The 10,972-nt window shown below is 38.6% G+C and overlaps 1 protein-coding gene across 1 annotated transcript in view; it reads right to left on the bottom strand.

Annotated features, from left to right (window-relative positions):
- Positions 1–1,749: 1,749 nt before the first annotated feature.
- mtbp (MDM2 binding protein) overlaps positions 1,750–10,972 on the bottom strand; it is a 45,481-nt gene continuing 36,258 nt past the window's right edge. The window contains exons 14-24 of the mRNA XM_080896977.1: positions 10,340–10,483; positions 7,943–8,036; positions 7,691–7,849; positions 7,111–7,206; positions 6,745–7,008; positions 6,475–6,632; positions 5,132–5,244; positions 3,798–3,911; positions 2,412–2,477; positions 2,279–2,334; positions 1,750–2,094 (exon numbers count right to left, since the gene is read on the bottom strand). Coding sequence (XP_080753103.1) covers positions 2,296–2,334; positions 2,412–2,477; positions 3,798–3,911; positions 5,132–5,244; positions 6,475–6,632; positions 6,745–7,008; positions 7,111–7,206; positions 7,691–7,849; positions 7,943–8,036; positions 10,340–10,483 — 1,247 coding nt within the window. The 3' untranslated portion in view covers positions 1,750–2,094; positions 2,279–2,295. The remainder of the gene's footprint in view (positions 2,095–2,278; positions 2,335–2,411; positions 2,478–3,797; positions 3,912–5,131; positions 5,245–6,474; positions 6,633–6,744; positions 7,009–7,110; positions 7,207–7,690; positions 7,850–7,942; positions 8,037–10,339; positions 10,484–10,972) is intronic.

The raw sequence follows: 10,972 nt of genomic DNA, 5'->3' as shown, positions 1-10,972 counted from the left end.
TAAATCTGCTTCAGCCTATTTTTTCACATCTTTCTTCTTTACTTTCATTTTGAAGTTCCTGGAACAAGAACATCCCATGGCCATTAAAAACATTTATTTTATATGTTGCAACAACAGATGGCCAACTCATTTAATCTTTGCTGCACTCATTTAATGTTCCCACAGAACAAGCCTGTAAATCATTTATAGTCCCAAAATCAAAACCAAGACCACAGCATTACATTAGATTTTGTAGATATAATATCTGGCAGTGGAGTTTTTGCTTCAGAGAAATTCAGTTTTGTTTCTGTCCTCTTTGAAAAATATCTGACATCATCTTGTGGCATAAATATGTACAAGAGAACAAGTTTTGGTCTTCATACTGGGAGTTTGAGCTAAGCTTCCCTTATCACTTAATCCCAAGGACTAACGATAAGAGTCAGTATTTAGTGCCTCGTTCTCTGCTCAGCTACAAAGTATTTTCCTTTTCTGGTCATTTTTCCTCCACACAGCTTGTGTGACGCAAATGTAGGAGGGATGGCGTAAACTGTTATCTTTTTTTTCTTGATTCATGCACAACTAGTACATGTAGATAATACAAATCTAGTTGATACTCGTAGTACTCATACATACTGATGGTCCCACACTCATTCTGTTCCCACAAACACATATCTATGCACAGCATACCTCACTGATGCACTGGTGTTGATAGGGTACCAGGTGGTGCTGAAATAAGTGCTACTTGACTACATTTTTCTGCTGAATTATGGCAATGATTGCATTGTCTCAGGCTCGCCACTGTTTCTCACAGTACTGCCTGTTTAATAATTTTCAACCAGTCTTCCAGGCAGTGGACTGTGGGTCAGTTAAAAGGGGAAAAATGAAAAAGAAATCTTTAAAGGACTGCAAATAACTCATAGAACCACCTCCAGCAGCAATAGCTTGAAGTAATCACTTTCTGTATGACTTTATTGTACAGAAAGTGATTTTTCAGATAACTGTGGAAGAATTTTGAACAAAATTATCTTCTTTATATCGATAATTTAGTTCATTGAGGTTTGGATCATTGCGACACCTTGATTTTTCTCTTTCAGCCATTCTGTTATAACATTGTCCTGTTGCATGACCCCACCTGATATCGTGGTTGACTCAATAACTGCAAAGTGCTCAGGTCCTTTGGCTCCAAAACTAGCCCAAATCATGAGGATTTGGTACTGATATGCTATTTGCTTTTCACCAGAGTGCCTCTGAGTCCAAACAACTTGATCAAATTATTTCTGTAACAGTACATGAGCCTTCCACACCATATTTGGCCTAGCTGGAGTCTGCTTCTCGTGCACAGTAATAAAACAGTGTATAGTCATCTTGTTCCACCAGATAAAGTAATACCCAGACAAAAATCATCACAGAAAAAGCTGTTTTGCATGTTAATTTGGGAATCAGAAACCTGCGGTCAGCTTCTCTTTGGGGGGAAAAAAAGTAATTGTGGTACCAGTTGTGAAAAGCTGGCTGTGAGTAGTTTTCTTTATAAGGATGGTGAAATTATAGCAGTATGTTCCTGATGTGTTTGAAATCAAACCAAACTACGACAAGCTGGACCGTCAGTTATAATTAGCAAAGCATATTTTGCTGCACTGCTGTTGGCTTTGTTTTCATCGTCTGCACAACAGCTACCATCCAGAATGGGACATCATCATCATCATCATCTGTTTTTGGAAGACAACACCAACTGCAAAGCTTATTGTATAGTTTTCACACAGACACAGTGTCTTTCCTGGGGGTTAAAGTGCTCCCACATGCATTTATTGTGATAAACAGGAAAATACAAAACAAAAACATCTGTACATTCATAAAGGCAAATTAACAACCTAACAATGACAGTAATTTAGAATAAAATAAGTAGTGGGGGTTAGAAAACTGCTACAGAGAAAAGACATCTTCATCCTGAAGCCAGCATCCAAAGCCCTTGGGGCTTCTCGGCAGGAGGAGCAGAGTGTATGTAGATATGAGTGTTTTTCTGTTCTTGGCTCTGGAGCAGCAGGAGTATATGAGGGTGGATGAGCACAAAACCAGGCACAAACAAAAGCTTAAAACGACAGGCTGCTATAGGGGATCCTGAAAAATGAAGGAAAACCAAATTAAATAAAGGATTAAGTTGATTAAAACAGACTTAATGTAACAATTAGAGAACCAATTTGGAAAGGCTTAGAAAGTCCAAATGTTGTCATGAATGTTTAAAAAAACAAAAACAAAGACACCACAGAAAATTGACGTTTTGAGCCAAATTCCTCTAACCAACCTGATTTGTTATCATCTTTATTGTTTTGAGGTCTTCTCCAATACCCAATCAATGACCTGCAACAGAAAAATGTGATTATAAATGTGTGACTTGAAAAACTAAACCAGAGAGACGCTAATGTTTGTAGCATTACCTGCTTAACATTGCTGCTTGCTGCCTTCCTCATCTCATCATGCAGACCCCGAGATGTCTTCAGATCCTGGGAACAAACATCAACAAAGCTCAGTATCAGATCATTTCCAGCTGGTGGATTAAAAGCTGTATTTTTCTGAGTTCATAATACCATTAATTTTGATAGGATCTCCAACACCACTGGCTGAAATGTAGCCTCAAACCATGACAGAGCTTTCTCTGTGCTGTAAACACTCACTTTTGGATCTCTCTCCTGACCTCCTCTGTACATATTTGTAGATGAATTGACCCAAAATGTCTAGTTTGGATTCTTCACTCCGTTGCCACTGATTTTCAGTCCTGTTCTTGTGTGATTTGGAATACCTCAGCCTTTTCTCCCTTTGTTATGAATGGCTTTCTCGACAGGCAGCCTTCCACTGAGACCATTTCTGATGAGGCTTCAGTGAACAGTAGATGGATCAACTGAAGGGCCAGATGCATCTGTTAGGTCTTTTCTGGATTCGTTTCTTGTTTCTTAATGAGATGTCTTGGAGAACCTGTTTTAGGTCTCTTCTTTTGTACTCCACTTGCTAAGTTTCCTCAGGTTTTTTAAAGGACAGTAAGACATGTCGAGATATGCCATATTTTCAGCCAATAGCTCTTTAGGAATCAGCTTGTTAGTGCAAAAATAATATTTTATGCCTGTCAAACTGTGCTCTCTTTGGCATTTTGCTCTTTTTTTAGATTCAAGTAAAGAAATGGGAACACATTACGTGTTTGTGACAGGCTGCTAGTAACAAAGTATTTAAAAATACAATTTAAAATTGATTCTTTGTCAAGTTTTCTGTTATATGTAGACAACACTTGTTCATCCATCAAGTCAGGGGATTTTCTTTGACGCTTGAATGATTCATAGGTCAGTGTGAAGTGGCTTAACAAACAAAAAACATTCCTCTGAAAATCATCAGAAAGCACTGGACTGAAAGTGAGTGAAAAAGCAGCCAAATGGCGAAAGAAAACCTTTGAAAGCCTGGAGAATTATTGCTTTAAGAAAAACTGGCAGCTCGAGACTTTTACACAGCACTGTAAACTTAGGTTCCCTGTAGTGTCTTAGAAAAAGGCAGAAAATCTTGAAATTAACATCGATTTATAGCTATTTAAGTAAAGGATCTGAGTACACTGTGAAACAAAACCAGATGATTAAGAAACACAAGGAAGCACAAAGAAATTAAAAAGTGAGTAGTGGGAAAAAAGGCTTTTTTTAAAGGTTCCAGTTGCTGGCATAGTAAGAAGGATACAGAAGGATACAAAACAAAACACAAGTCCTGGAATCATAGAGTAATACAAATAATGAAAGTGTCAAACAAAAGCACAACACTGACTCTGAGAGGGCAGTAAAAAGACAAACCTTGAGATAAAATTTCGAGATATCAAACAGTCTTTTGCTGCAAGCCTCAAAGCAATCATGCTCAGCAGTGATCCCATGGTGTTTGAGTGTTTTAGCTACTACCTCCTGCAACATCTGAGGACACAGACAGACAAGATAGACACACTTTTGTATTAGTACAAGCAAAAACATTAAATCTAGTTCTGTTTATTCCCTAACCACCTAACGCAAGCCTGGTTCAGAGAAACTAAATTTAGCACAGCTCCCTTTTTAGAAAACCGAGGGATGTCAAAATGTCTCGACTTTGGGGGACGTCCTTACATGAAAACGCACGATTTTACATTCGCAGCATGGAGGAGCAAACATACAAATATTTCACCGCTAATTGCGACAGGATGAAGAAAAAAAAAATGAAACAAACAGATCCTGCCTTTAATCTTGTCACAACAACTGTTCTGAGTAAACACCATAAATTATTGTGAGAAATCATTGGTACCATTCAGTCTCACGAGAGGAGTAGAAAGACAGCTTTTAATCTCTGTCCTGAATAAACTGCTATCATTATTTTTCAATAGGACCAACTGTTCTTTCCTATGCTTGGGTTTGGATGATAAGTGTGTTTGCATAGTAATCAGAATTAGAACAAGTCAAGGTCAGATTGCTTGCTGTAGGTGGAACAAACTAAACTGGGAAGAGGTAGGTGTGCGTGTTCAATTGTATATGTGCATGTGTCCATTAATGTGTTATGGTGTCTGCATGCTGCACATAGAAGTAAAAGATGAGAGAGAAAAATGTGTCTGTGTGTGTGTGTGTGTGTGTGTGTGTGTGTGTGTGTGAAAATGTAGGCAGCAGGTGATACGATAACAGTATTGTTGTTAAAGTGGTTCTGCCGCAACATTGTGATGCAGCCCACACATTCACAATGATTGCATGGAAAATATTACACATTTATCTCGGCTAGAGCTGCTGCACAGTTCTCCTCTGTAGTAGAAAAACTCTCCCAGTTTGTCGTGTGTTTATCTATCACCATCTGTGTAGGCCAGGTGGCAATTAGGCGAATTGCATATTTACTTAAGATTTTTGTACAAGTAAAAAAAATGGGTTTATTGCTAAATGAGTCGATATTACAGGAAAATTGCGGCTTATTAAGGTAAGCTCTGCTCATTAAAACTTGGCAGCAGACTTGAAATGCACAAACAAGTCTATGGTTACATTTCCTGTCTGGGTTACATCATTTTTTTGTCATCATTATTAGCACAAATGCTTTAAGAAATATTCTGTTTAAAAAAATGTAAAAGTAAATATATATTTTATTGTTTTATAAGAATAAAAATAAGATGCACAAATCCTCTCACCCTGTTATGTTTCTGGGAGCGTGACTCTTTGGCAAGTTTGTCCTCGCTGTGTCCTTGATGCGTCTTCTGCTGTTGACATTTAGGTCTGTCAACACAAGCGAGAGTCGCCAAGCCTGAAAAGAAGTGCAAATAAGAGAAATTATTAAACAATAAGGCGCTAAAGTCAACACAGTAAAAGTCATATAGTGAAAATAAAATAGAGGAAATAAGTCAATAACAAAGAACAACAGGTATAGGAACCTGTTGAACCAATATAGTTAACTTAAACTATATGTTAAAAAATTTATTTAATTAACTGCAAAGAAAATTTGACTTGTGAAAAAAAATTAAAATTAATAAGCGATTTTGTGAACCTAAAGAAAATAAAAATATACAGGAAATATCCTTAGTTTTGGTATCTCTTAGTTTACTAAAACTTTTATTACAGCTTACCTGATGAGGCATTGATGGATGTGTTTATTAAAACCTTGGACGTCTACAACACTGTGAGTCAACTGCTTTTAAGAACCTCTGTGTTTTTATTGTATCACCTGTACTGATGTTCCTATATTTGGTCTCTGACGTATGCCCTTCGCATACTAATAAAACATAATAACTTAAATAATAATTACAAAAACTAAAATTAACACAAACTATCAAAAACTACACTAAAACTTAACATTTTCGAACAATAAAATCAAATGAAATAAAAAAAAACCAATTAGAAAATACAAAACTATAAAGTGAATGAAAGAAACAAGTATGCACATAGATAATAAAGATGAAGTGCTACCATACAGCACAGTAAATAAACTGATTCTATTAATTCTATTAATTTGCTAGAGCCCTACCACATTAACCCACCTTTACAGCTATGTATAATTCCCACAATAACATTATCCAACAGTAACCAAAGCACAGGTTAGAAAAAAGTTTAAACAGCCATGTAAGTTTGCTGGGCCAATAAGTCTTAGATAACATTAGATCTAAAAAGTTAAGATCTTTTACAGGTGTGGTCACTTTTAGCCGGATCTTCTTTCCATGAGCAAGAGCAACACTGCTAATATTAACATAAATGGACTGGTACTTATATAACACAAAGTGTTTTCTTGTTAGTCTCCTTCATACAAGTGCTTTTTTCCTATGGCTAAGCATATTTAAACGCATATTCCATCAGGGGCAACTCAGGGTTCAGGATCTTGGCCAAGAACACTGGGAAAAGCACGCAGGTTGGAGAAGCCAGAGATCAAACCACCGACCTTCCGATTAGTAGGCGACACTGAATGTTAATTTAACCGACTCATCTGATCCTAACACAGTCCCAAGTGTTCCCTCCCATGCGAGAGTCACTTTTTTCGCTTTACCTGATGTCGGTCTTGTGGCTGAAGAGGAGGAACTGTTTACAGAGGAGGTGGACTGCGACCTGCTTGGTTGTCGTCGTAGAGACCTAATGGCAGGATGTGTCCCGCTGCTGCTGCTACTCTGAGAACAGAGGGAGTCACTGCTCTCGGACTTTGCCAGCCTGGATCAATCAGACAGATGGATAAAAACTCTTTAAAGCTCCTCGCCATCCATCCTTAATTTTATAATATCACCACGTAGCTGCAAACCAGGAGGGACATATATCATCATACCTCTTGTGAGGATAGCCTCCAACAATGTCTGCTTCCCAGGACCTGCGCTTGAGTCGTGCTACATCATTGTTCTGCAGAGTCTCGCCATCAGGCACGCTTCCTGGTTCTGACATCACAGCTGGTGAGGGAGCGGGGCTGAGGGCAAAGGGGAGGGCGCACGGTTCCTTGGAGCAGGTGGTTTGGGTCTCATACCGAATCAGACGAGATTGGAGCCGTACAAAGGCCTGGTCTCGATCTAAAGACCGCTGGTTATCCAGACAGAACCTACACGAAGAAAAAAATTATTTATAAAAAGTAAATCTCATAAAAAGAAGCGTTCACAGTTTTAAAATAGCTGAACAGTCAATATACTTTAGAGAAACTTACTCTATGCCGTGATAATGGGAGGCTGAGGCTTTGCTGAAAGGCAGTTTGCTGACTCTCCTGGGAGAAAGGTCTTGTGACAACTGGAAGGCATTGTTACTGGAAAAAAAAGCAAAGAGCATGAATGCGAGTCATAGTCAGAAAGACAAAAAGAGAGATAAACTGTTATTTGTCTTGCTTCTCAATTTAATATCGTCTTCATTAAACCACATGAACAAGTCTGCCTCTCTACACACAGTTTGGTCTGACAGCCTTTATTAACACTAACTCCTTACTGCTCCAGTATTTTTTAACTCAGCTCAATAATCTTCCTCCAAGGGTTGTAAGCTCACTGTAGAAGGTTAATGATTATAATCAAATCCTAATTATGGCTTCGTTTAGTGTGTGTCATGTAGATCCATCCCAGGAATAAATACATATAACTGGAGCAGATGCCAGGCTACAGTGCGTGTATGTGTTTCAGCTGTAAATCTGAAAATCTGCCAAAGAAACAAAAACTATAGTGTGTTCATATTTATGAATTTAACAGCTTAGTGCAGTGAAACTGGTGAGGTGCTATTTGAAATCTGAAAAATGATCCCACCCTCTGTTAATGGCCAGCGGCTGTAGCTCCCCCGCAGGCAGACCATCAGACGTGAAGTGTTTCAGAAGTTCTTTGGCATCAAGTAAAGTAGAAGAGCCTCTCTGGCCATCTTTAGGACCCAGCAGACTGTCACTAGAGCCTGGACCTAACAGACCAAATCTAAGGCACAGTCAACAGAACATAATAAAATGAGAAGATCAGACATTTTAACAGTTCAGAGTGAGCCATATACGGAGATCCCATCCCTTATACCTTCTCTTCTGGCGTCTCTTCTGCAAGTTTTCCACATTGTGCAGGACACTTCTCTCAGGCCAGTCAGACGGCAGCTGAGAAATGATCTGAAAACCTAAAACGAACACAACAAGCCATCCTGTTTACATCAATTCAATTGAAAACATCCATCATTAGGGAGGCGTTTTAAGATTATTTTTAAGAGTGGTTTTATGGCACACAATAATGGACACAAAGGTACACGCTTCTCCTACTTTACCAGCAAGATTTGAATAGAGGTCAGCTGCTAGACTTGGAATCAGATGCTATAGAAGTGTTTGTCTCTGCTCAACCCAGAAGTGAGAGCACACAGTAGTAAGAAGCAGGCGTTATCCATCACTTTCAAATGTTGATGAATGAGCATTCACTGCTCTTAATAGAGAATAAAGTTGGCGTTGCAGGAAAAAACAAATCAGTAACATTACACAGGCGTTTATACACTCACCAGCCACTTTATCAGGTATTAGGATGCTAGAATGGGGTTGGACTCCCTTTTGCTTTCAGAAATGCTTTAATTCTTCCTGGCATAGATTCAACAAGGTGCTGGAAACATTCCTCACAGACCAGACAGTTACTGCAAGTTTATCAGCTACACATACATGATGCAAATGTTTGTGTTGGAAAATCCGAGCATGTCAGCGATTCAGAAATACTCAGACCAGCCTATCGGACACCAACTAATACCGCTTTCAAAGTCACTTAAATCACCTTTCCCCCTCATTCTGATGCTCAGTTTAAACGTCATCAGTTTATCTTGACCTGTATGTTTTGCTTAGTGCATGACTGCAGTGAATTGCTGCCGCTGATTAGATGTTTGCATTAACCTAATAAAGGGTATATTAGATGAACTAACTACATAACATAAGCGTTCTCCAAAATCATCAGCTTTTACAACATTAATAATTAAACCTACAGTGCCCTTTGTCACTAAATACACAATGGACTGGATATGATAAGTAAACTTTCATTTGATGCTAGTTAACACACTAAACTCTTGGCAGTCGGGTCTCGGAACAGATCAGTTCTGAGGATCCAAAATAAAAGCAGCTCAGCTTTTTTCTGTGCGGACAGGACTGCATGTTATATCAAGACGGACAGAAATGTGATACATGTGGATACAGCAGGTTCTCTGACGAGATACGGGTGTTTCATGCAAAGTGATAGCCTAAGTGTGTTGTATGTATAAACCTAAGCCTTCTGGTAGCACTTTGACAACCCACACAAAGTCATTCACTCCTTTAGGCGATGTAGACACACAAACAGAGCAGACGTATCTAATGGATTGAAGGAAAGGACATTCCTATCCCCAAAAAATAAGGATCACAAGCAAAACAGAGTGAATTGCACTTAAGACTGTCTACACCACCACCATATCATCTCTTGTGATTCTGAACCTTCCTGGTTCCACTTAACAAAATTCAAGATTATGTCTGTGCAATTCCCAGGACCACTAAAGCAGGGGTGGGGGAACTCCTCAAGGGCCGGTGTCCAGGTTTTAAATGTGTCCTTGATCCAACACAGCTGATTTAAATGGCTAAATTACATCGTTAGCGTGTCTTGAAGTTCTCCAGAGGCCTGGTAATGAGCTAATCATTTGATTCAGGTGTGTTGAGCCAGGTGATATCTAAAACCTGCAGGACACAGTCCTTGAGGCCTTGAGTTCCCCAACCCGCACTAAAGTGAAATATATGGTAAAATATCAAATTCAGAAAATACACTTTAATATGAAGGCCATGCTGTTTTAATGAAGTAGTGGCAGTTCTGCTGCAAAGATGGTCTTCTATTGATGTTTAGCCTAATGAGTTAATATACAATTATGGATAAATATAAAATCTAATAATAAAAAGATGCTGTGCAGAGACAGTAAACATAATTCCAAAATAATATTGCCACATTTATGACCTAAAAACTGCTTCACATGTGGCTCTATTAGCCCCACAGCTATATATTTAAAACCAGCGCTGTGCGCACGTAGCTGTAGCTGCAAGCTAGAATTTGCTTTATTGCTAACACTTTATTTGCAAATTATCAGCTTGTGTTATTTCCGAGAAATGTCGTCTTATAAAAGCACATGTAGTGAATATTGATGATCTCAGAGGAACAGTTCGTGCCATTATAGTAAATGTTTGAACCAGCATCAGTGTTGTTCCTTCTACGAGTTTTAACACCGGCTCAGCAAACTCGAGCTATATTCATCACTGAAGCTGGATTCAAACAGAGAATTTCACATGAGGGGATGGTGTAGAAGAAGTGGCATGTGCATTGTACTGTATGTGTTTAATTGTGCGCATATAAGAAAACTTGACCAGCACACTATAGCTGTGCAAAGAGTGGAAAAAACCCCCAAACACAATATTGTCTTGTTTTCTTAGTACATACCTGAGCTTTTTGAGGGCTGATTGTCTGTCAGACAGGCAGCAGCAGTGGGCAGAGTGGAGTCAGCCTTCTTCAGATAATTCTCCCTGGCCAGATTCAGAATGACCTTCAAGTCATTGACAGGTATCGATGCTGCTCCTTTCTTTTCTAGACACAGAAACAGGGGTAGGTTTTGACTCTGTTTTCATTTCAGACTTTGTTTTTATCGCGCTGGCAAACTCACAACTGGTGTAAAAATCTGGCATCAGTCTTAACGTTACATAACGAGCAGTTTGGTGATTGATTCTCCTCCAAAACAGGAATGTACTCATTTTACCCCAGCTCCACTGGGTGCATAAAATAGTAAGCGGCTATTTTTATCTCCCTAAAAACAACTTAGTCAAAGTTGAGCTTTATAAACGGTTTATTTAAAAATGTGTGAAACATAATTATTGTAAAAATACATGTTTATTATTAGAAAATACTCACTAAACATTTATTCAAAAAGCTCAATATCCAAGCTCATTGTACTTCAGATTAGTTGTCTTAAACAACAGATTGTTAAGATGGGTGTATCTGGAATTTTCGAGGTTTTATGGTTGAGACAGAGAGATCCAGTTAAGAAAAACAAAAAACAGAAAGATAAATCCTCAAAAT

This window comes from Rhamphochromis sp. 'chilingali' (genome assembly GCF_963969265.1).
Source record: "Rhamphochromis sp. 'chilingali' genome assembly, chromosome: 11".
NCBI lineage: Eukaryota > Metazoa > Chordata > Actinopteri > Cichliformes > Cichlidae > Rhamphochromis > Rhamphochromis sp. 'chilingali'.
Note: the sequence above shows the minus strand (reverse complement) of the source record. Positions and strands in the feature narration are given on the sequence as shown.